This window comes from Carettochelys insculpta, chromosome 3 (genome assembly GCF_033958435.1).
Source record: "Carettochelys insculpta isolate YL-2023 chromosome 3, ASM3395843v1, whole genome shotgun sequence".
Classification (NCBI taxonomy): Eukaryota; Metazoa; Chordata; order Testudines; family Carettochelyidae; genus Carettochelys; species Carettochelys insculpta.
In genome coordinates, this window is record NC_134139.1 from 56,334,315 (window position 1) to 56,360,187 (window position 25,873).

Here is a 25,873-nt window from a genome sequence, read left to right on the forward strand (position 1 = left end):
ATTCCTACTCTGTACAATGCAGAGAATGTTTCCCTATCTCTCAGGGCTTTCTGAGGCTGAACTAATTGAAGTATTTAAGAAACTTTACACTTCTCTAGCACCTTTTAACAAAAGGAGCTCAGTTTATAGATTCTCTCTCTTCCCAGCTACGAGACTAGAAAACCTAGATCATTCTGGGGCAGAAACCCAGATGCTTATCAGGCTGCATGCTAGAAAAACAGGACCTAGACAATGCAGGGAAATTCTTTGTAGGGAAGTGCACCGCCATGAGTAAGCTATTTTCCCCCTTTTGAAGTTCCCCTCCTTTCTTATGTGTCTTTAACTAAAATTTGGAGGAAATATTTGGGATTTATGTTGTGAATGCAGGTTTTAAAACTATTTACCCTCCCACTTAAACCCCGCATCATGATCCCTAAGGCTACATCTACACTACCATGGAAGACTGACCTGCTCAGGGTCAATCTTCCACGGTTTAATTTTACGCATCTATTATGCACAAACAAAATCGAATTCTCAAGGGGTCACAGTCGATCCATGTACTCCTCATGGGACATCTCCCTGTACTGTCTCATGAGGAGTAAGGGAGGTCAAAGGGGAAACTCTTCCATTGACCTTCCCAGTACACACAGACAAGTTAGCCGAGTGAAGATACGTCGATTTTAGCTATGCAATTGGCATAGCCAAAATTGCGTAGAATCACAGAACACTAGAACTGGACGGGACCTCTAGAGGTCATACAGTCCAGTTCCCTGCCCTCTCAGAAGGGCCAAGCACCATTCTAGACCATCCCCAACAAGTGTATACCTATCTAACCAGCTCTTAAAAATCTCCAGTGATGGAGATTCCACCACCTCCCTAGGTAATTTATTCCAGTGTTTAACCACCCTGATTGTTAAGAAGTTTTTCCTAATGTCTAATCTAAACCTCCCTTGCTGCAGTTTAAGCCCATTGCTCCTTGTCCTATTCTCAGAGGCCAAGGAGAACAATTTTTCTCCTTCCTCCTTGTAACCCTCTTTAAGGTACTTGAAAACCACTGTCATGTCACATCCCCTCTTCTCTTTTCTAAACTAAACAAGCCCAGTTCTTTCAGTCTTCCCACACAGTTCATGTTCTCGAGACTTCCTCTATTTGTGGTCAGCTTTCTTAGCCTAGTATAGACATAGCCTAAAAGAATTGATGGCCACCAAACTGTCAACACATAGTAGGCATACAGTTCTTCACACTTAGACAATCAATCAATCTAGGATACTTAAGATACATATTCCAGCTCAATCCTCCTCGTCTTTAGGGCTTTTTCTACTGGACTATATCCTTTAGATATTCTTTACTTAGTGTTAATTAGGGGTGTATGTTTTAGGCAGCACTGAAGCTCTCTCTTTTGTTTATATACAGCTAAAATGCACGATGACAGATATGGCAGTGGGTGTACTCTATTAAAGCTATATTTGAAATACTGTCAATGTATCTTGCTTCCTTTTTTTTTAGCCTAGATTTCATGCACCACTTAGGAATGATTTCTGCAGCAATAAGGTAGAGATTTCTGCAATGCTAATGGCTGTAGTCCCATCTCTGCAATAATCATTGCTAGCAGCACAATTCTGGGATCCCTGCCTAAGTATTCTGACATTTCTTTTTTCCCAAAATCCAGGGACAGGAATAACTTTCTGCCAGCTCAGGAGGATTTATTTAACCTGTTCAGGGCATTGATGCACAGTGGAAAGCAAGGATGCAGAATACTCAATACCATTATATCCAATTCCCATGCAATCTGAGAATATCAGAAGAGTTAATACATTATTCTTCTAGCTGCAGAGAAAAAAAATGAACTCTGGCTTTTCTTAAAACTAAAACACTGATCAATAATGGCTGAGTTTTGCATATTCTGTGATCTGAACCCCACAGCATTTATTGCATTGCCTGCAATACTCCTGTGCCAATCATTTAGTTATCAAATAGAGGACATGAGGCCTCCCTGAGCTAACTGCAGGAGTAGAAAATTCCCAGAGCTGTGTAGTGACTGAGCATAGCAATATGCTGATAGCTACCTATCTACTCCTGCCAAAAAGGATCTTGACCATCAGGTAGAGAGCTGGACTGACTTACATCAATAGAGCATCCAAGTAAGGAACCTCTTAGAAGAGCTTTCTGAATGATTTTGAACAGGTCGGGTGGTGCCTTTTGTAGCTCGTACCATTCTGCAATCCCACCAGTGAAATCCTCAAAGCCTTCAGTGGTAGTTCCCCCAGAGAGAGCTTCATAGGATCCATTCACCCTGCACAAAAGGGCATTAGGACAATTACTTTTATTTTTTCTGAGTCTGCTCCTCATCAGTTATAAATTATCATTAGTAAACTGAAGTTAAGGGAGTTCCACTGATGTCAATGCAGCTATAACAATTTAGAACAGCTGAGAATTCATTCTATATCTTTCCCACTTCTTCATGACATTAAAGTCCAACACAGGAACCAACATGCTGAATGTCACGAACATGTGTTGCAATGCCAAAACATGCAAGTTACATAAGCTCAAGATGCATGCAGAAATCTCACACTCCCTCTGCTTCCAAGTTTGATATAGAAACTAGACCTCAAGGACAGTGACCTTGATTCTTAACTGAAATCAACTATCTGGCTCTGTAAATTCAGGCTAAGGTTCCCAATAACAGATGCAAGAATTTCTTTCTGTCCTTCCTGAGACTGGTACATCAGACTTTGGTGTCTTCACCATGAATCAGAAGTTTGTACACGCTGGACCGGAACACTATGCGTTCCCCAGAGCCACCAGAAACAAGGTACAGTAGTCCCTTGAGTTATGTGAGGGTTGCATTCCTACACACCCTCGCATAACTCAAATTCTGCATAACTGGGGTGGGGGGGGCACATTTCTACCCCCCCGTAGAACACATGCTTCATGGCTGGGGAAGCAGCAGGAGCACCTGGATCTCCTTTTGTAAGGTAAGTCCTGGGGTTTTGGGGGGCAATTGGGAAGGATTAAGCCTGGCAGTGGGCCAGGGCTATGTGACCCTGCGGGGGTTGAGCTGGAGCTGTGCTGGGGTAAGGGGGTATGAGAGCCAGAGCCGCACATGGGGGATTAAACCAGGACTGCAGGGAGCAGGATTTTGAGTTGCACTTAACTCGCATTAATGTGAGTTAAGTGCTACTCAAAATCGTGCATTTTGAGGGATCGCTGTACAGAGAAAAGCTTGGGTCTCAGAATAATTCACCAATATTAGCATTTTCAGCTACAGCTTATAGCATCTGTCACAAACACACCTTATACAATCAATAGACAGAGTCCATGTAGAAGTTTTAGAAGACTAATTAGTTTGACTCCATCTCCGGATAGTTCCAGCTATAAGACAGATACTCTACCAGATACTAAAATGGGCATGAGGAGGTCACAAAAGTGAAGCAGAAAGGAAGAAGTCTCTTTTGATTTAAAAATTGGCTCTTCACTTACTTGGCATAGGCCTTCTCCAGCAGAGCACTCCAAAACTCGCTCCCCTCTGCCGAGTGAACGAAGAGCAGCTCCCCATTTTTGGAAGGCAGCCTGTCGTCAACAACAACATCCACCCACTCTCCATACTGCCAGAACTGAAAGAGAGAGAATAAAAAGGAGCTGGTTGCTGATGACTGTCCTGTGCATGGGTTACACAGCCATGCCCTGGACAGAACCTATCTTGCTGCATGTCCTCTCTCACATTCTCTTCTATTCTCCTTGGTTTTGTCTCCCCGTTCTCTGCCTGGCTATTCATTAACAGCTTTCTTGAGCTTTTAACTCATTTTAACAGTCTTGCATGGCTTTTTGTCCTTTGAGCATGTAGAGTATGTATTGTTATATGGCTGACTACATAGCACAAATACTACGAATCATGGAACTTAGCAACTGCATGTGGGCTTTAGGGTTATTTTGTTAGCTCTTCTTGCTTCATTTCCAGCAGAGATGGATAAACTAGTTTGCATACATTTAAGAGTCAAGCAGATCCTTCATTCGAGCCTCAGCCTGAACAAGGGTGGGACTTTTCAGAAGTTCAAAATGATGTGGATAACTCACACAGCTGGGCTCTCTTGGGAAAAGAGGAGTCAGAGCCAAAACAGTGCACAAAAAAACATTTTCCTGGTATTTCCGGATCCACTGGTAGGAGGAAGTTCTGGCAAGTTTGTTTTTATCAGATTAACAGCTCAGAATGGAAACTTTGAGTCCCTAACCCCAGTTTTACACCAATGAGATTCTATTGAATTCACTGGATTTACTCCAGATTTACATCAGTGTCAGAGAGAGCAGAATAAGCTGCAAAAAGTTTGGAAAGTTCGGGGTTTGGGTAAGCATGAGCTTTCAGGTAGTTTGTGAAAAACTGGCATGCTCGGATCTTTTGACATTTGTTTGCCACAAGCCTGCGGTTCTCTGCCATGGACACCGAGGGATATGTCAGTTACCACAAACAGTGTTAATTCAGGTTGCATTACGATAAGCAGTGAGAGGGCTGTTGGCTGAGTATTTAGAAGGACATGCTTAGGACAACAGTACTAACTTAGCAAGCACTCCACCCCCATCACAAGGGGAAACTTCCCATCAGAGCCCTGGTTTGCTAATGCCTTTATCCTAGTGTGAGGAAATCTAAATTTTTCTGCAACTCTCCAGCTGGTCAACTCATGCTGATGATCTTGGCTGGAAGTACCTCCTTCTGTTTTACTCTCCAAGCAGATAATCGTGTCCATGTCCAGGATCAGTCTGGTGGGGTCCCTGGAAGACTCCTATCTTATTCTGAGGCACTTCTCTTCTTTGGAGTCAGACTCATGAGAGTAACTCTTTGTGGGAGTTACACAATGGATCTGGAGAACACTACAGGACTGAAATGTAAACCTCGCTCTACTCTGACAGACACCACTGAGTTTTTAAGAGACAAAATAACCAAAATATACTGTTTCAGTTCTTCAGCTAGTATAAAATTGGTGCAGTTTCATTAACAATGGAACTATATCAATTTACACTAGGCAATTCCCTCCATTCTGACAGTGTTTGACTCTTTAGCAAAAGGCAAAAGCCAAGTACCTGGAAATGGAAGATTCCTGCATATTTATCCTGGAAGCTCTGATCTTTGGGAACAACTCTGGCCAGAATCTCTTCATTGAGGGTGAGAGACGCAATGGCTGCTAGCAGCCAGCAGTCACCTGCAAATACATCAAAGTGTTATCTCTCAGTTCTTGTACCATGAAGGAATTTTGTGCTTCTCTCAAGCTTAGAGACAGGAAAGGATATCACCTCTACTTCATTTGATGCTTTTACTTCTCTTAGGAGCTTAGGGACTCAACATAACCGATCAGACCTTCAAGGCTCTACACAGGCGGTCAAGTCCTGGGTCTGACAGAAAATCTTACTTCATTTCTTAATGAAAGGGAGGTGTACTATAATAAATAGCCAACATGCACAGCCCTGCTCAGCCCAAGATTTTAATAATGCGTTTGACAAATTTTACAAATAATTGCAAACTTTCTGCACCAACATTGCTTGATCCATCACTGAAATGCAAATTGGATGCTAGCTCTTATCAAGGCTTTAGGCTTCAGCTGAGCACTCACAGATTCATTACTGGAAACCAGCCTGTTTCCCCAAGTGTTAGTACAGTTCAGATGAGTATTGAATTTATGTTTAGACTTTATGAAATGCTTGTAAGTTGCTGCGTGCTTTGCTCTCATTTGTAATAGCTTTATCACATGCTATTAGGTAATATTTAAATTATTGCTTTATAACTGTAAAAAAAATATAATGTTTGGCCTGACACTGTCAGAAGGGATCAGCTTTTGCCCATCAGGAATACCTAAATGGGCCATTGTAAGACACCACAGTACAAAGACTATTAAATCACCCCTTCACAGCCATAAAGACACAATGGCCGTGTCTACACTAGCCCCAAACTTCGAAATGGCCATGCAAATGGCCATTTCGAAGTTTACTAATGAAGCACTGAAATACATATTCAGCGCTTCATTAGCATGCGGGCGGCCGCGGCACTTCGAAATTGACGCACCTCGCCGCCACGCGGCTCGTCCCGATGGGGCTCCTTTTCGAAAGGACCCCCCCTACTTCGAAGTCCCCTTATTCCCATCTGCTCATGGGAATAAGGGGACTTCGAAGTAGGGGGGGTCCTTTCGAAAAGGAGCCCCATCGGGACGAGCCGCGTGGCGGCGAGGTGCGTCAATTTCGAAGTGCCGCGGCCGCCCGCATGCTAATGAAGCGCTGAATATGTATTTCAGTGCTTCATTAGTAAACTTCGAAATGGCCATTTGCATGGCCATTTCAAAGTTTGAGGCTAGTGTAGACGTAGCCTATGTGTCAAAGGGCTCATCCCAGCAGTTTGAATGGTGGCAGAAAGAAACTGAGAAAGCAAATGAGGAAATTTTTAGGTCTCATGCTGTTGGACTCTCACAGGGCTGGAGCTGAGATACGGAAACAGATCCCCTTGGTCCAACTGGGTAAGCCTGAAGAGGCATTCAGTGCTGACAGATTACTATAGCTCTGTCACCTTTTGGAACCATAGGCTGTTTCTCATTTGTGTATGTACATTTGCCTGCTTTAACCACTAAATAACTTTCTTTTTCCTAGGTAATAAAACCTGTTTACTCTAGGGTCAGCTACCAGTGTTGCCTTTGGTGGGAGATCTGAGGTACCAGTTGATCTGGGGCAAGTGATTAGTCTTTTGGGACTGGAAGCAACATGAATCTCTTGTGATCTCTGTTGCATAGCAACCAGCTAACACTAAGTTCAGCTTGCTGGGTGGCAAGACACACAATCCCCCTGGGCACACCAGTCTGTGACTCCATGGTAAAGCTGTTACAGTGCTTCAGGAGTTCACTTTTGTTACTGGGTTTGGGAAGTCCAATTGTAGAATATAAAATTAGTTTGAGGTGTCTGCTCCATTTTTTGATGGTCTGCCTAGAGGTTGGCACCCGCAGACATGAACCAGTCCCAACAGCATGACAGCAGCCACCACAGAGGCCTTTACAAAACCCTCTGATGAAAGATGCTGGATTGCCAGTCCCAACAAGCGAAGTTCTGTCAGTCAGTCAATCCACAGCACAGGTAGTAGCACTTCAAATATCTGCACTCACTGCCCTGCCACTGTGCCTCAGTCCTGATCTGGAGACACATCTTCTGGGAGTGGGAAAGTAATTCCCAGTCCAGAGCTCATTCGATTCTACACCTCTCCACTGAGATTGCCAGTTCAGGGAGACTTTTAAACAGCAGCCAGGAGTACATTATGCAACGCCTTCAGTGAGGCTCAGCCTAGTGTTGACGAAAACAGCAATGAATGAAGCTGGCTTCAAAATACACATTTAAAAAGAAGATGCAGTCAGAGCTGGGATCACAAGCACCCTGCATCTTTCCGCTACAAAGATAATGCTGGTTCACCTTGCTGAGTCAGCAAGAAGATTCCTTGGCTCCTCCAGGCCTGCAGGGCTCCCTCTCCTTTCAGCAACTTTGATGCCTGACTTATTCAGGAATGAAGAGCCACCTCCCCTGTTCTAAGCCATCATTTTTGCCTGTAGGCACAACTGACAAATAAGCCTAACTGTAGGCCATTTCCACACAAATGCTGCATCATATCCCAGAAAAGGTGGAAAAAGGCTGTTTGCGATTCTTTAATACTGTTGTCTACACTGGGGATGGACGCCTTTTCCACTGCTTCTGGAAGAAACGCAGAAGCCCAGCGGGAGTTCCATTAGTTTGAAAAAAGTTAGCTATCATCTCTGTAGCCCTTGGAATAGTTTGTTGTAAACCCTGTAGTGGGACGCACAGTCTTCTGTGTTCGTGGATATTTACAGAACTCTGTTTTTAAGGACCCAACTTGTGCCCAGGTTTCCTCTTCATTTGTTTGTTCTGTGTAAGGCAGCATGTACGTGAGCTCCACTGCAGAAATGCACTTTATAGAAAATGAGATACTCTGTGGTGACCTACACATTAGGGGACAGAACTGCACAGGGAGGAAAAAGTGTGGTGGCTCTGGATACATGCTGCAGCTCCAGGTATGTTCCCCATTTGTAGGGCCACTGCCTGCTACGACAAGCAGAGGACATATCCCACATAGCCTCGCACACACACACTCTTCTCCAGATTTGAGCTCAGGAGCAACTGCAGATTTGCTCTTGCAAGGATATACCCTAGAGACTGAAGCTCTCACAAATCCCCATGTCCAGCACCCTTCTAGATGATATTTATAAACCAAGGTCTTTCCATCACTAACCCTTCCTTATTTGTCTCTGTGCAAATTCACTGGAGCCCTTCTTATCCGGCCCAAAGTTCCAGCCTCAGAGATTTGCCCGGCCCAAGTCAGGAAAGATCTGAAGGCCAGTACTGTTTTGTAGCATGGTATGTCCTTCTGCCCTCTCTGGGATAAAGCCAACATACACACTGGCTGTATGATGCAGCCTCACATTCAGTACCATCAATGCTGTACTTTTCCAACAGACAGGCAGGCAAACATGCTTTTGCAGTGGGGAGGGAAAGGTGACAAATGCCATGAAACAGCAAATTTATTTTTTGTCGTTATTCTGGGAAAACAATGAACAGGGTCCAGTAGCGAAAGATTATCTCTATATGCAATGACGGACCCTTTGAGGTGACTTGGGCTTTTAAGGAGCTCGATGATTCCATGAGCCCAGAAAGCTGAGTTCCAGGACTTGGGAAATGCACAATATTCTCTTTTTACTGTACTTCTCTAACTAATTTTTTCCTCCTATAGCCTGTGACAGAAGGGTCTGGTGATTAGAGCAGGAAGCTAAGAGTTAGGAGTCCTGGATTCCACTTCTGCTATTGCCTTGTTCTATGACCCTGTGAGAGATACAATGTCTATGCCTCAGTTTCCGCCATTGCTAAATTATGTAGTGTTCCTCATCTTCCTCATCTTTGCTATGCACCCCAAAATATAGCAGACAGCCTTGAGATGAGGCACGAGAGAACAAAGGACAGTTGGGATTGTGGAGGTCTAGACTCAGAGCAGTAGGGGGCTGGGTGGAGCAGCAGATGAAAGGCCCAATAACCGATGCCAGTTGCCAACATCAGAAAGAAGAGCAAAGACTTGTGAATGGGAGGAAAAGAAGGGCTCATATGGGTGGCTGGTAAGAAGTATGGAGTGGGTCATTTAACCTCAATCCACCAATGAGTGTTGCCACAGGCTTAACTTTTATAGCACAAGCAGCATTCTTCAGAGAATTAGAGGAATCCTGTAATCTCCTTGCATGTCAGGTCAGTAGAACACAGTGACAGGATTTATCCCTCAATATATTTTGGGAAGAGCTGGAAGAGCTGTATTTTTCAAATAATTCACAGACCTGAGTCACTCTTTTACCATTTTCTATACCACTCTGCATGAAATGTAAATAAACCTTGAAACCTTAAATAAACAAACCTTAGCCCAGCCCCAATGGCTGACTCTATTGCTATAGAGGAGTCCCTGCTAGTTGGGATATTATTTTTCCAGAAAACAAAGCCCAAGAACATCCTTCCAGTTGGAATGATTCTAGCTATAGCTTTAAAGGACAAAGAGCAGAAGTCAATTTCCCATGAGAGAGCACAGTGTGTGCGTCTCCTCTGCCTCACAAAATGACATTGCCCTTGCAGACTCCTTAAAAGTATAATGGTAAAGTACAAGGGAAAATCATAATAGGAACAGAGTTCTGTACACTCTAGATCCATTCAGAAACACTATAGTGCTCTAGAAATGGGCAGAGAATATGGCCACAAGACATGGTGGGTGGGGGTGGAAATACTTTCTTACAAGCTAGTCACATGCCTTATAGGGATAGATTGAGCTCCATGAATCTATTTAGATTAACAAAGAAAAGAAAAGAAAAAGGGGTGACAATTTCCATCTATATGTATCTATACGAGGAACAAATATTTAATAATAAGCTCTTCAGCCTAGCAGAGAAAGTCATGTGTTTTAATTCTCTTTCTTCTTTTAAGGCTTCCATTGCTCTCTTTCTGCCAGGATGTGACAGGTCATCTTTATCACAGTACGCAACCAGCCCAGGAGTGGCTTTCCCCTCCATTTGCAACACAAAGTACTGAAAGCAGCACTTGGACACAGCAAACATCCCATCCTTGGCCGAGGAATTTGGAGCTTTCACCTCAAGTTGCCCAGGACAAAGCCGACGCAGTTTGGCAGTGACTGAAGGGCAGTGACTGTCTGATTGGCATCCTGACCTGAGCTGATTAGTCCACAGGAATGAAACACTCTGGGCTTGACACAGACCCACCATTACACTGATTGGCCCAACAACCTCCACAGAGAGGCCAGACACGGAATGGGTCCTGGAGTCTCACCCACCTCCTGCTTAGGGTTAAGGTTTATGAGCAGACCCATGCGTGGGAGCCACACACAGACTAGATTCCAGCCTCTAGGACTGTCAGTTGGCCAGACACCTTCTACCAGCTCTTAGTTCACGGCCAATGGCTCTGTGCCAATCGTGAGGTCAGCCTGAACAGGAAGATGAATACCGGGGCTGATCCGGACAAGCGTAGTGCCTGGTAGGAGCGGTGGATAAAGCTGCATGTGTCTGTGAGTGGAGGCCTGTAGGTTGGGTGGGGCTGGCTGGTGGCAGGTTCTACTGTCTTAGCTTGTGGAGGTTTTGGTTAGGAAGCATTTTTCTTCTTCATAGCTCAACCCACAATGTAGTGGGGTGCTCTGCATTATAACAGCTTGGGGGTGAGCTCACTTCTCTGAGTCTACCTGCTGTGGCTCATACTGCCTTCCCCCCCGGGCTTGGTGGGGCTGGTCTTGGGTCTGACATAGCTTGGAGCTGGTACCTATGGATCTTCTGTATGGGGGTTTCTCAGACTCTAGGGGTATACCAGGCAGGCAACACTTTCCCATTTCACACCCTGAAGCCCAAAAGTGAAGGGTAGCAGGAGCCAGACAGTTCCAATATGAGGAAGGATATGATCACTGGGACCACCTTGGGCAAGAAATTGTTACTGGACATTTGGCCCAGTAAGTTATAGTAACTTGAAGGCAGTACAAGAGACAGTGATTTTAGCCACATGCCAAGAAAAACCGGTGCTGAAGGGAGACAAGGATGACAAGCAGCTGCATTACCCCTGGAATCCAGGGACTGGCCTCGTTACATGCTTAGCTACCTGACAAATTTGGATAGATGGGTGTGGCACTCCTGTCTCTGCCCAAAGACAAAGGAGGTGGTGGAGACTTTGCATAGAAGAACAAACTGTCAAACAGACCCCTGGGAAAGAAGGGGTGGGTTACAGAAACCCTGCTGGGATTCCACCAAGAGTAACCCTGCAGCTGAGGTGCGCGGACCAAGCCTACACTAGGAACAAACTGGGGATGCACAGCTCATGTGGGAAAGTGCTGGAGCACAGGGAGACCAGGTTGCTGTCTATGCACGCTCTGCACAGAGCTTCCTCTTAGCTAAGCACGAGGAACTGGTTATTTTTGTCATCTTGCTGCTGCGTATAAGGTAAAGATAAGATGAGGTACACAGCTCTGAATGCATTAATTCATGGCTATTAGAAATATTAAACACAAGACTGATTGTTCATTAATAATTAGAAGGGTTTAGTGACCCATTAAATATGGACAGAGGAGGGAGTCTGTGCTCCCCCACGAGTCATTTGCAGGTGTTCAGTGGCAGCATGTATTTAAACTTCCCTCTAAGGAAATGCAAATAAGTCAGCACAGCTGGTATTGGCTAGAAGGAAGCAGCTAATTACCTGCCACAAGATCTCAAGAATCTGGGAGCATTTCTTTGGGTAAAGAAAGAGACAAGCAGAGGGGTAATGGGCGAGGTCCTAGTGTTGCAGTACCATGGGCTTCTGACTGACTGGATCACAGATCTGAAATGTCTTCACCCTGTACTGCAGGGGGCCTAATGCACAGCAGCCCGGCACATGCCTCTGATGCTAATGACTCAAAGTGAACATGAAAACTGCTAGTGCCTTTATGGGTCTGAGCACAAACTTTTACGAAATTGTGTCTGTGTTACAAGAGACTCAGAGCAAAAAAAGACACCCAAGGTAGTATCACTGTGAGCAGATGGGGAAATTAGTGTGTCAGAAGGTCCCCTTTTACTTTGCAAACAATTCACCACACCAATTACATGCCTTGTGGTATATTTATCCATTAGGGTAATGTGTGAGGTAGCTACAGAAAGCTCACAACACAGCAAGACTAAATCATTGTGAAATGTGTGTATTGGTAATATTTAAGGAATAATGCAACTATACTGAAAATGTTTTATGGGCTTCAGGAAAAAGGGAGACCATGACATAATGGCTGTATGCCAAGACCAGTATTTCCTAATTTTATTTGGCCACAGAACCCTTTTAAACTCAAAAGAATTTTGTGGAACCCCTAATAACAGTCTTATATATGGCTTAACCCCTCTCAGCCCCAAACTCACCCCTCCCATTCCCACAATTAACCCACCTCAGCCCCAAACCAACTCCTGGGACTAACCCTTCCACTCAAAGAGGCCCCCGGCCTAACCTCACCAGAACAAACTCTGCCAACGTTAGCTCCTCCCATTACCTCACCCAACATGGTGGATGAACCTACCTTAGCCACCATTGCTCCTCCGACACTAGTCCCCATTTCATTGTCCACCCTATGGCAACTCGAGAGGCCAGTTGCAGCCAATGAAAGGTGAGGATGATGCAGGAACTGCAAGACCCACCTGGCTCCCCTTCAGGAGAGCCACTGGCTTCCTTAGCCCTGCCCCCATTGTGCACACGTTGGCTACTTTGCATGCGAGGGGCTCTCTGCAGCTCCCTGCCCTGCTGCCGCAGAAATAACGGAACTAAATTCAGTTGGTTTAATGGCAGGAACCCTCCCACTGGCTGTTAAATCAATTACATTTAGTTCGACTGGGTAGGAAGCCGCAGAGGAGTCAGCAGCAAATGACTCACTCCAGAGCCACATCTAGCTCCAGAGCCACAGGTTGCTGACCTCTCACCATTTTCTCACAGAACACTTTCTCTCTCTTTGTGGAACCCCAGAACACCATTTGGTGAAATACTGCCCAAGACTAACAATGGAAAACCATCTGAGACAACAACTGCAAACAACAGAAGCCATCTGGAGGTATAAAAAGAACATTACAACAAAAGAGATGGAATTGCCTAAGAAGAAGGACAAAAGACCTTCTTGGCACAACAGGAGTTGGGGAGAGGCACTCTGTAACCATTCAGAGTGTGCAGGATGCCTGATATTTGAGAAAGTTTGGATGCTGGTTTCTGTGGAGCCAGCCAGCTCTGCAAGAGACTGAATTTTGCAGGGGAAACCCATGTTATGAGAGAGGAAAGGTAACTGTTAATAAATGTAGGCCCTTGCTCACATTTTCTGATATTTGGTTTTGTTTCACCATTTTATCTCTGCCATGCTGCTGCTTTCAGCTGAAGCTCCATTTTTTTTTTTTTTTTGTAGTGAACGAAGAGGAGGTTTATTTCAGTGGTGTACACTGGTAACCTGGGGCACATGGCTCCTTTAGGGCAGACGATCTGGAATTTCTGTGAGTAGTAGTATCAGGCGCTAGACATCACAGGAAAATGCTTTAAGGGGGACTCAGTGACCAGAGTGCACCTAGTGTTAGCCTGCATGGCACAGACCGGACTAGTGTAGCCTAGAGGAGAATCTGTTAGGGAGTAGATACCCGGCTATCACCAGAAAGATTCTCTCACACTGCAGACAGGAGTTTATAAGGTGACGCCGAGAAATTATAACACCATACTAGTGCTAACTTGGCACCTAAAATGTTTATGGGCTTTACAGAAACAAATGAAGGCAAGGGCCAAGTTCTAGCCCCCTCCCCCATGGCACTTTTATGTCATTCTTGTGCTATGAAGAGATCCCTCTACATCAGCGTTTCTCAACTTATTTTTTAAAGTACCCTCAGTATCCACAATTTTCAGACATATATAATTTATACATTTTACACACACACACAAATATGCAGTACATGGTTCATTGTCCTCCTCCTCCTCCAGAGCCAGGCACTCCCAGCCCTCCCTCCACTCTAACCCTATGCCTGGGATTCACTGGAGCTGCTGCCCCACGCCTATTTCTCCAGGTGCTCAGGCCCATGCACAGAGCAGTGGTAAGCACTCCCACTGTGAGGCTCAAAGTAGGAGCTGCATTTCATTGCTCAAAAAGCTGCATATCGCTGCCCACCGAATTCTCATGGATCCCTAAGGAGATGCCTATCACAGGTTGAGAAACACTGCTCTAGAAGATATCCTCACAGCGGAGCAGTGTAGGAATGGCATACAAATTCCTAGCCCAACTCCTTCCTGTTCTGACCTAGGAGCAGGGGATGGGATGGACCAGGAGCATGGGAAGAGAAGCAGCCAGTGGGCTTTGGGCTCTAGCTGTTCTCAGCTGTGGAGCAGTACATGGGCCAGAGAACAAGGCCATAGTAAATTAAGCAGCCACTGGGGCTGCTCTAACTTACCCCAAGGGCTCTCTCTCTAAACCACGCAAAGACATCATAGGGCTGCAATGCAGTCCTTTCCCAGTCATTCTTCCAGTCTGGAGACTGGAACGGCTGTTGTTCCTGGTGTTCTCTATATGCACGTTATTGGTTACTGGAAGAACTCCATGGAGCACTTAATTATGGTGCCTTGTGTGAGTCCTCTACACTTGGTTCAAACATGGCATTTCAATTAGTCACAGAGAATGACTCTTGCTGTTTCTGCAACTGCTGCTTTCTTGTGAATTCACTTACATCTTTCAAGATATTGTCTGATTGCTCATATTTGTGTATGGTCCTTTCTGAATCCTGATGCATTTAGCCTTTTAACTTACTCCCCAGCATACCAGCTGCACCCACACATATGCTCCTGAACATACCGGCATACTGCCACAGGGCAACAGAACCTTCCCAAAAGTGGGGGGTGGGCCAGGGACTCCTCAGCCATCTGGCCTCCAGCTGTCAGTCTGTATGAGGAGGGGCAGAGCCTCAGGGGAAGAAGATGGGGCCTGTGACAAAGAGGGGATGGGTTGGTCCATCCCTGTTCAAAGAGAGAGCACCATGGCCCCTTAATTCCCCCTATTCTGACACTCCTGGGCATGCAGCAAACCAGGAGCTAAAGGTGAGGTGCAGTGTAGTGTGGTAAAGGGGATACTTCTGAGAACTTCCCCAACCCCTGCCATGGTCAAAAAAAAAAAAAAAAAAAAACCCACCCACAAACCACCCAGCCATCAAAGACAGGATACAGCTGATCAAGTAAAGATAATGTGATACACACACAGCACAGAGGTGAACTGCACTATGATGTCCACCATTATACTCCTCTTTCTGTAGAGGAGCTTTCCTTTGGAAGCATCTAGCAGACATGATCATTATGTGAAGCACGGTGACTTTTTTTTTTTTTTTTTTTTTAAAATAAGGCAGTACCATATTTTTAATATATAAAATTAAAACCAGGAAATCGTAAAGTTTAGCTGAGGCACAGAGAGGAGTGAATGGTTTACTCACCCTCTAGTAATCCTAATGTAGGAAAACATTTAGGTTTTGTGACTTTGCCCTACCCAAATTTTTGTTATGTTTCTCAAAACGTTTTCTCTAGGGAGGAAACATTTGTGTCTAAAAACAGATGAACGATCCTGTGTTGTGTATGCTCCAGTGTTGTGACACCATGGTGACTTCCTCTTGAAAAAGTGTAAAGCATGAATAAGTTTCCTCTATGCGATTGCCACTGTTTCCTCTCTTCTGCCACCATGAGTCACAACATCCATGGGTTTTCCAGCCATATACTACAGCTGAGTAATGTTACATTTGATGTTGCTGATCTAAATACAATAACATGGTACCACAACTGTTAAGTGTGGGGTAATAAGTAATAAGCACCTCTCCTGAAGAGACACAGCAACCCTGAGAGGGGAGATAGTTGGTACTTTTGAGAACATAAAGTAGTATATATTTTTACACTGTAATGAATGGCTAGAATGTTGCCTATCACTGCCCTGTACTGGATAAAATTAAAACTAACTATCAACAGGTCCATACGCTGAACAAATAAGCTGAAGGAGAGAATCTCCTTTAAGCAATAGGATCTGGTGCTTTTGGAGTTCTCTATTTCTGCAGCAACAGCAACATTTTGGGTGGTTATGATATTCAGAATAACAATGCTGGAGCCATGGGCGGCCACAGGTTTGTCACAAAGCAATTAGGGTTTCTGGTTTTCAGAGCTTTTCACAGATATCACCCCTTACAACGTTTTGAGCAGGAAGCGCTTTGATTGTCACGTATAACAGGTTTCCTTTCTGAAATGAACCAAAACCCAAAGTTTCCTCACTAGTGCAAAAATTGTAACCATAAATTGAAAACAGCAGCAGTAGGATCTGAAACTAACCACAAAGCACATCTCGCCTGCAAGTTTTTCTGAGGGAAAGAAATCATCCCAGCTTTTAGCTTTTGTTTGCTAATTCCAATTGAAAAAAACAAAACAAAACACAGTAATGAAAGCAAGATATTGGGAATGTCCATCCCTTTATTCATATTTCGTACTAAACACCGAGCCTCTGTGTTTTCCTTCAGTAACTTGCATTCAATCAATCAATCTATAGAGAGCTTTTACAGCTGAGTAACGGGGTGGGAATTGTTTTCCTGCACTTCTGACCTTACATTCACTGTACTTGCCAGATCATGCCACGGAGACTGCACCTTGTACACAGAAACACACGCGGGGGAGGAGACACACTGCTCAGGGCAGAGTACCTGTACTTCAAAAAATGATATAAATAATAAATATCAGAACTATACCCCAGAGCCTCATCTACTTCAGAGGTCCTCCAAACTGTGCCCCACTGCAACCAATAGGGCATGCAAAGGAACTTGTGCTCTAGGGATGAGAGCACAAAGTTTGATGCTACGATTGACTGAGGCAGAGGATCTCTCTCATCGCACCAAGAGTGGAGCAAAGTTGTCAGGAGCCTGGCAGATGAAGACAAGGAGCTTGAACTTGTTGCAGTGCAACAGGAAGTCAGGGAGGAGTTCAGATGTGTGTCTGGGAGTGGTGCAACTGTAGTACCCAGAGGCACTGAGACCTCATACTAGAGTGAGTGAAGTCTCTGCTCTACAGCCTCAGCTGAGTGCCAGCTGGCCTTTAGCTCACGCGGCAGAGCACAGGGCTTTAGCCCCTACAAATGCAGGTTCAGTCCCTGGTACTGGCAACCCAGGTCTATCACCACAACAGACAAACAAGATGACTCCGGTTGTGTGCACGTGACACAGGAGTTAGGTGGTAGAACAGAAGGAATTAAGCTTTTCAGGGTAAAGGCCATCATTTGGTTCTGGGTATCCACAGTGCTATGTATGCTGGGCTCCTCGGTGCTATGGCAAGGCATGTAGTAAGAAGACAGTCATGAGATGCTGGAGGAGAAGAGGGCTGAGAGTTCAGACAGAAAGAAAAAAAAAAAAAGAATTTTAAATATATTGTGAAGGAAGAAGCGTCAAGATGAGACCAAGCTATTCCCAAAGGCCTTCATGTCACTGAGCCCCACTCTAACTGTTTTAAAATAAAAATGGGCCAATGCAGCAACAGGTGAATTATGAGCTAGTTCCCCAGAGAATGCTCAGAAGTGCTCCTTTACCCAATACAACTGCTTGATTTTTTTTTAAAAACTGCAGGACTAGCGGATTCACTTGGTACAGTTGTATTTTAATTAAGACAAAAACAAAAACATTCCACTGCACATTGGAGAGGATGACAGAACAACCCCTATACAACAGCTGTTAGTCATATCACTTAATGCACTATGGGGAATGTGCTCACACTAGAGCCACTACCAAAACAAAAAAGCAGTCCAGTAGCACTTTAAAGGCTAACAAAATAATTTATTAGGTTATGAGCTTTCGTGGGACAGACCCACGTCTTCAGATTATAGCCATACCAGAAGAGACTCAATATTTAAAGCGCAGAGAACCAAAAATAGTAATCAAGGTTGACAAATCAGAAAAATATTATCGAGGTGAGCAAATCAGAGAGCGGGGTGTGTGTGTGTAGAATTAGATAAAGCCAAGTATGCAAAAGAGCCCCTACAATGAGCTACAGCCCCCAACTCAAACCACTGCAACGCATTACTACAGACCTAGAACCTAATGTGTTGCAGTGGTTTGAGTTGGGGGCTGTAGCTCATTATAGGGGCTCTTTTGCCTACTTGGCTTTATCTAATTCTTCACACACACACACACCCCTCTGCTGTCTGATTTGCTCACCTCGATAATATTTTTTCTGATTTGTCAACCTTGATTACTATTTTTGGTTCTCTGAGCCTTAAATATTGAGTCTCTTCTGGTCTGGCTATAATCTGAAGTGGGTCTGTCCCAGGAAAGCTCATCACCTAATAAATTATTTTCTTAGCCTTTAAAGTGCTACTGGACTGCTTTTTTGTTTTGATAGTATATAGACTAGCACGGCTTTCTCTCTGTTACTATTCTACAGATGCTACAATGAGGAGAGTGGTACAGAACTGATATAGAACATTAACTGTGGTGTTGTCATTAATTCAGACAGTGGTGTTGTATACACTGGACAAAGAAAACACAGTGCCAATGTGGAGGAGCTTTCAATGAAGGTCAGATAAAACATGATCATCAGTGGCACAAGAAGAGATGGCGAAAGGCAAGGGGAAGGAAACCAGAGAGAATATTAAAACATGAAAGTAAGAGTCTATCATGAAATGCTAACCATATGGGACTTGTAGCAGCATAAAAGGATGTCCAACTGAAAATTGAGCAAGTGATCTCTGTCTTACCCAAAGCTCCTTGGCAGATATCTGTGCGGGTGGCACCTCCAACAATAAACTGAGGATTGGAACACAGCTCCTGAAATTAAAAACAAAGTAAAAATAGATAGTGTATTTAAAAACAGAGATCCAAAGTGCGATCCTTACCAACAACCTTAGTGTCGGTATGAGTGTAGCTGGAGTGTTACGATGGCCCCTCCTGTACAAAGCTGAAGGGATGGGGTTGGAGCCAGACAGCTCTCAGCACTCCCCTTCTTCCAGCCAGCCCTTAGCGTTGCCTGGAGTGCATCACATGGTGCTCCAGTGGCAATTTAAAGGTCTCTTGGTTCTAGCTGCCACTTCTGTTGCAGTAGCAATGGCTGGGGAGTCCTGGCCCCTGCCCTCTTTGCCACCCCATGGCAGTGAGTCTGACTGAAGGTCTACTCACTTTAGTTTGAGACAAAGGTTTTACCTGCAACAGCGTTTGAGAGTAATATAGAGGAGTTCAGAAACTGGGATCAGCACAGCCTTTGGGGTAGGGAGTTTCTTTATAAATTAAAGTAAATTAAGGATCCTTAGATGATCCTAAAAGCATTGACAGGCATTCCACTTAAAAAATAGGAAATAAAAAGGTAGAAATAAATAGCGAGAATAGAGATCTAAATGGTCTCTCTCCACGGCTGTTCGACATATTCATAAATAAAAATTATCTAGAAAATGGGGTATGCAGTAAGGTGGCAAAATTTACAGGTGATACAAAATTAAAAGTCCAAAGAGCTACAAAAGGATCTCACAAAACTGGGTGACTGGTGAACACCATGACAGACGAGAGTCAATGTTCATAAATGCAAAGTAATGCACATGTCAAAATATATTTTCAACTATACATACAAAATGATGGGGTCTAAATTAGCTGAACCTATAAATAAAGAGATATTGGAGTCACTGTGGTTCTCTGTAAACATCTACTCAATCAAAATAACTAACAGAATATTGGGAACCAGTAGGAAAGGGATAGAGAATAAAAATCAGAAAAATATATTGCCACTACATAAATCCATGGAATAGCCACATTTAAATACTGCATGCAGATTGGTCACCCCATCTCTAAAAGGATATTGGATTTGGAAATGGTACAGAGATGAATAACAGAAACTTATTAATGCCTTCTCTGTGATGAGAGATTAAAAAGACTGGAATGTTTCAGCTTGGAAGAGATGACTGGGGTGTGGAGGGATATAATAGAGGTCTACAAAATCATGAACGCTGTGGAAGGATTGAATGAGGATTTATTCCTTTGCATAAAACACAAGAGTCAGGCTCACCAATTACTTTTTGTTAGTTTTAAATCTTCTGCCTATTAAATTATTTCTTCATAGTCAGCCTGCAGAACTGTTTGCCAAGGGATGTCGTAAAGGCCAAAACCATAATAGCAGTTCAGTAAGAACTAGGCAATTTCATTGAAGATAGGTCCCTCAATTAGCCAGGGTAAGCTGGGATCCACCACCACATTCTGTGTGTCTCTTGCCCATTTGCCAGTAGCTGGGGATGGATGATTGATCACTTGATGATTACCTGTACCGTTCATTCCCTCTGGAATACTCGGCATTGGCCACTGGTGGAAGACAGGATACTGGGGTAGATGGATCTTTGGTCTGATCCAGTATGGGCAGTCTGATGTGCTTATAAAAGCCCCTACTGTACCTACATCTACTGTAACCCACTAGACTGTAACCAGGAATCCTGACAGGACCTCTCTCTCCACTGAGTTAGTAACAAGATAAGAATGTACATTAACTTTTAAAACCCAACCAGTGTCCTTTAAGTGACTTGCCACAAGATCTCAGAAAATATTAGAGCAGAATGGGTTTAATATTTATTTTTCTTTTATAATCAGAGTAAGATGTAGCGGTCCTGTCCGCCGCTTGCAAGCGGCCTGCCAAAAAAAGAGTGTTTTGAAATGCCTAAGTACCCACTGGAATCACAGTTAAAGTTGCCTCCTCCCCAAATCTGAAATGGCTCCATGGTCCAGAAATGTTTCCTGAGTAAACAGAGGCTGGGAGAGCAGCCCCTTCATAAAACAGCACATTGACTGGGCTCTAGTTTTCTGGCACTTACCCCGAAGGAATTTTCCATTTGTTCTTGGCACTGCTTTAATGCTCTTTGGGGCCACTTGGAGCCAAATCCCTTCGTAATGTAGTTTCTAGTATGCCAAGGATGAATGCAGCCTTTTGCAAAGCATGCAGAATTCAGAGTAAAGAAAGCTTTGACCAGCTTTATTAATTTGTAGCTCTGCAAAAGGTAGGCACTAAACAGAGTGGTAAGGGATGCTAGACTGTTGGCAGAAAAAACATACCCTCACTGTACCAACTAGGGTACAGGAAAAGGCATATGGTGGGGGAGGTGCAAATGTGGAAACTGAAGTGGGAAAGAATCACACTGATTTGTAAAATGAAGAGTGAAGCAAGCAATGTTAGGATGAAAATAATAAGAAAAATAGGAGATGATGGGGACACAGTCCTCTAAACTTGACAGGTATGTTTCATCAGAGAGTTGTGTAGCTGTAGGGAGTGGATCTCAGGGTGGGGATGGTGTGGGAGTTGGGATGTGGATTCATACCTGTCCACACCTGTTCAATATGAAAAACCATGCTGAATTAGTTTTGTAGCTTGGGAATGCAAACAAATGGAGTTAACAGAAGAGAACAACCCACCGGCACTAACTGTTACTTATAAAAAAAACCTGTCTGCAGCTGAACATAACATAGGAGGGCAGGGGAATATAAATGAGGATTGCTATGAATCTTTCCCTTCATGGAGCTTTGCACTGAAAAACCACCCATGGCACTGGTTGGCTTCAAATACTCCCAACTTTAAAGTAAAACAAATATTTACTGTATTGAACTTAAGATGCACAAGAACAAGATATCTAGAACAAACATCAAATGTACCTGAGAGGAAGCTCAGGGCCCAAATTTTTTCCAATATAACTCCTCTGACTTCTGTGGGGGTACTCTTGCCGCTCACCAGGGTAAGTGAGAGTGATTCAGACCATTGAAGTGAATCTCTTTCAGGTTCACAGACTTAACCTTCATGTTTATTCTTTGGGCATCAGCATTGCAAGCCCATAAACTCACATAATTCCCACAAACTTTCCAGATAGTTTTCTTAAGAGTAAAATTTTCTATAACTTAGGTACATCTACACTCATCAGCAATGCTGACAGCTGCTACACAATTTTAGATATGCCAACTGCATACCGAAAATTAATTTTGCAGCCATCGACATTGGTCCCTGTCTTCATTGCAGAATGTCCATGGGAGCTCTCCTCCCACTGACATCCCCTAATCCTTGAGGCTCACAAAGAGTTGAACGCACCATTTCCCTACATGCATCAAACAGCACCTTGGAAGATTGAGCCTAAGCATTCGATCTTCTGCGGCTAGTGTAGACCTAGCCCAAGTCAGGGATAAAATAACCTCCTCCAGCTGGTGATGGGCTCAAGCCAATAAACATGGAGTCTCCCGAGCCAAAATCCTCAGCCTCTTTGGGGTGGTCACATCCCAGAGGTTGGGTTTGGCTCATTAGTAAAGAGAAGGCCCTAACGCAAAATTCAGAGCAGATTCTCCCCACATCCTCCCCAGTACATTGCCCCAAGATTCAAAGGTTAGGACAGGGGTCTACAACATGTAGCTCTGAAGCCGCATGGGACTCTTTAAGTACTTTTTACAGCTCCCAATGCTATAATTGCAAAGTTAATCAAAAAAGCCTGATTATTTTATTATTAACATTTAATATTAATATAATAAAATATTAATAATTTAATCAATTACATAGCACATTCTCTGTATCTGTATTGGTACTCCACGTAAGTGGAAGCATTGTTATTTCTCATGTAGTTGCTAAGAACAAAATGCCTGCATGTACTTATTTTCTATGTCTTATCTCAGACCTCCAGGGAGAAATCACAGCCAGTGTGGCCACAGGCTGTCCAGCACCGTCCCTGATTTGGTGGGCGTGTCACGATTATGAGGGTTAGCCAGCAGCCTAGGAGCAAAAGGGTTAACCTCCTTAGCCAGGTGGGGTTGGCCTATAGGAATGTAGGTAACAACTGAATTTATAACAGCAATGAAGGGTCCTGTGGCACCTTATAGACTAACAAAAGTTTTGAGCATGAGCTTTCATGAGCACAGACTCACTTCATCAGATGCTGGTCTTGGAAATCTGCAGGGCCAGGTATAAATAAGCCAGAGCAAGCGTGGAGATAACAAGGTTAGCTCAAGTATTGGAGGGGTAGCCGTGTTAGTCTGGATCTGTAACGGCAACGAAGGGTCCTGTGGCACCTTACAGACTAACAGAAAAGTTTTGAGCATGAGCTTTCGTGAGCACAGACTCTGATGAAGTGAGTCTGTGCTCACGAAAGCTCATGCTCAAAACTTTTCTGTTAGTCTGTAAGGTGCCACAGGACCCTTCGTTGCCGTTACAGATCCAGACTAACACGGCTACCCCTCCTCATCATTGAATTTATGGCTCCTCCCTCTTCTGTTCTCTGCCTTTTCTTCTTCTTTCCAGCCATGAGGGAGACAGACACACAGAATATCTCCCTCCAAGAACAGGCCCTCCAATCTTCTGTAAGTAGGGTAAAGTTTAGATAGATCCGTTCGGCTTTATTATTTTATGGTTTGGGAAGTGGAATTTAAATAACTAAATATTTTATTATTTTAGATAGATGCTGAATGTCTAAGAGCCCAAAAATGAACAAGTCATATCTAAATAGCAAAGGATGTGATCTCAAAACGTTGTATAACTCTCCCAGCATCCTCCAGAGAGCAAGAGAGAGAGGTTTGGAAGTGGTCAGGAAGACAGTGGTACAAAACACATAGGTAAATGGTGAGGAAATAGAACATCCCACAGTAAACATGTATCATGTTACAAATCATGTTACAAGTCAACCTCTGGAACTCCTTGCCCGAGGAGGCTGTGAAGGCCAGGACTCTATTAGGGTTTAAAAAAGAGCTTGATAAATTTTTGCAGGTTAGGTCCATAAATGGCTATTAGCCAGGGATAAAGTACGGTGCCCTAGCCTTCAGAACAAGGGCAGGAGATGGATGGCAGGAGATAAATCACTTGATCATTGTCTTCTGTTCTCCTTCTCTGGGGCACCTGGCATTGGCCACCGTCGGCAGATGGGATGCTGGGCTGGATGGACCTTTGGTCTGACCCAGTATGGCCATTCTTATGTTCTTATGTTAAATCAATGGTGTGTTGTTCTTAAAATAAGGGGTTACAAAAAGCATAGTTTGTCCTTAATAAATAAGGTCAGTCTCATATCCCCATGTACTGCAGCTCTTGAATTACTGAGTTTATTACCAAATTGGAAAAAAAATGGCTCTTCTTGCTAGTTTGGTTGCCGACCCCAGGGTTAGGCAGTATTTCCTGTAAACTGAGTGCTTGGATACCCACCCAGGAGAGAGACAAGTGCCACCCAGCTGATTAGCAGAGCCCCCACCTGTGTTTCTATTAGTGGTGCACCTCTGCACATACCTCAGTGCCCATGATTTCCCCTCCCCCCATCCAAGGGCAGACTAAAATTAGAGGGAGCAGTAATTAGGGGTTACGATCAGGGGTGGGGCCCATCTACACTTCCCCATAGGTCATGCTGCACTGAGAAGTCCAGCTGCTGTTACAGGAGGTATCTTCCTGACCCTACCAACCCACCTGAGACTGGGGGGGAAGGTGGGACAAGTGCTCTCGAGTATCTCTGCCCTAGCCACTCCCGACCATGCCATGGGTTTGCCCTGCCCTTCACACTGACCCCCCCACTCCTTTCTCTCTCCCTCCTCCCCACCCATCACGCCGCTCTCCTACCGTCGGTCTCTTCCACGTGATGCCCTGAGTTTTGTAGGAGTTTGGTCCCAGCTCCTTGTACCCCAGGGAAGAGGCACTAGCTGGGAAGGAAGAATCTTGGAAGAGCTTCCCAGCCTGCAGGCACTCGCTCCTCAGCGTCTCAAACTCCTGATTGAGGTACTTAAACGCCTGGGCGTTGGAGCCTAAGCCCCTAGCTGTTTCCCGCTCCTTGGCCAATTTAGCTGCAATCCCAGACATGTTTGTCTTCTCCCGCAGCTGCGGATGGGTCGCTGCCGTCTGCTCTCCGTTGGTTAAAGCAGAAATGCAGCTGCTCAGCAAAAACGTAGGAACCTGAAGTAAACAGCGACTAGAACAGCTGGTGAATCAGCCTCAGAGGAGAGAGAATTTGCAGCAAAAACTGGGTGTGGCAATGCTCGTGCTTAAAGCTGCAGCCTCCTTCTAGTGTCTCTCTGAGGCTGTTTACCAGCATTGCACGTGTTGGCTTCTCTGTCTTGCTGGTTTCCTAAGGTGGAATAGTAGCTGCGATGTATCTGTCCCAGGCGACCTTTTCTCGGTCTGTGGTTTTGAACAGCTTCCCTAGAAGTCTGCAACAACTGGCCTCCAGCACGGGGGCAGAAGCTGGGACCTTTTGGTTCTAAAGCACAGACCTGTGCCATTGGAACTGAAGGAGTGACTTTGAGCTGGCAGGAATCTGCTCTGAACTGCCGTGGGGACCAGCCTTTAGAGAGAGACATGACACACCTGTCCACTGCATTACACGCTCCCACTATCAGGCAGAGCTCCTTCTGAACAGCTGAAAGTCTGCAGGAGTGAAAATCCCATATGGGCTATGGCTTTTTCTTGGTCACTGGCCTGTGTTATCAGCGTGAATAAAACTCAGACCTCTGGCCTCTACCACTTCAGCTGAAGGGATAAGTGTCCTGACTATAAGGCTCCTTCTATTTGTTGTATTTCCTCTTCAGTGCCTCCCCTCCAAAAGTGGATGTGCTGTGTTTGAAAGCGATGGGGACTGTGCTGCTTATATTTTGTAACATGCTTTGGGAGCATCTGGAATTTAAGGCTCTGGATGATTATTATCATCTTTCCCTTTGACAAGGTAGGCTTCACTTTGAGGGGCTCTTTAAATCCTGAAACATTTTCTACAGGTACTGCACAAAGTACCTAGGAAAAGGAGCAAACTGCACAGTAGCTGTTGAAATGCCATGCAAGGTTCTTCCCCCTTTGCATTCTTCTGTTGCCTTTCCTGGAACTGCAGGTAGTTAGTGTC

At 44.5% G+C, this 25,873-nt stretch overlaps 1 protein-coding gene across 1 annotated transcript in view; it reads right to left on the reverse strand.

The window, feature by feature from the left end:
- Positions 1-24,947, reverse strand: part of CAPN2 (calpain 2) — a 53,371-nt gene extending 28,424 nt beyond the window's left edge. The window contains exons 1-5 of the mRNA XM_074989907.1: positions 24,607-24,947; positions 18,770-18,839; positions 5,053-5,171; positions 3,460-3,593; positions 2,104-2,272 (exon numbers count right to left, since the gene is read on the reverse strand). Of these exons, the coding sequence (XP_074846008.1) occupies positions 2,104-2,272; positions 3,460-3,593; positions 5,053-5,171; positions 18,770-18,839; positions 24,607-24,843 (729 nt within the window). The 5' untranslated portion in view covers positions 24,844-24,947. The remainder of the gene's footprint in view (positions 1-2,103; positions 2,273-3,459; positions 3,594-5,052; positions 5,172-18,769; positions 18,840-24,606) is intronic.
- Positions 24,948-25,873: the final 926 nt, after the last annotated feature.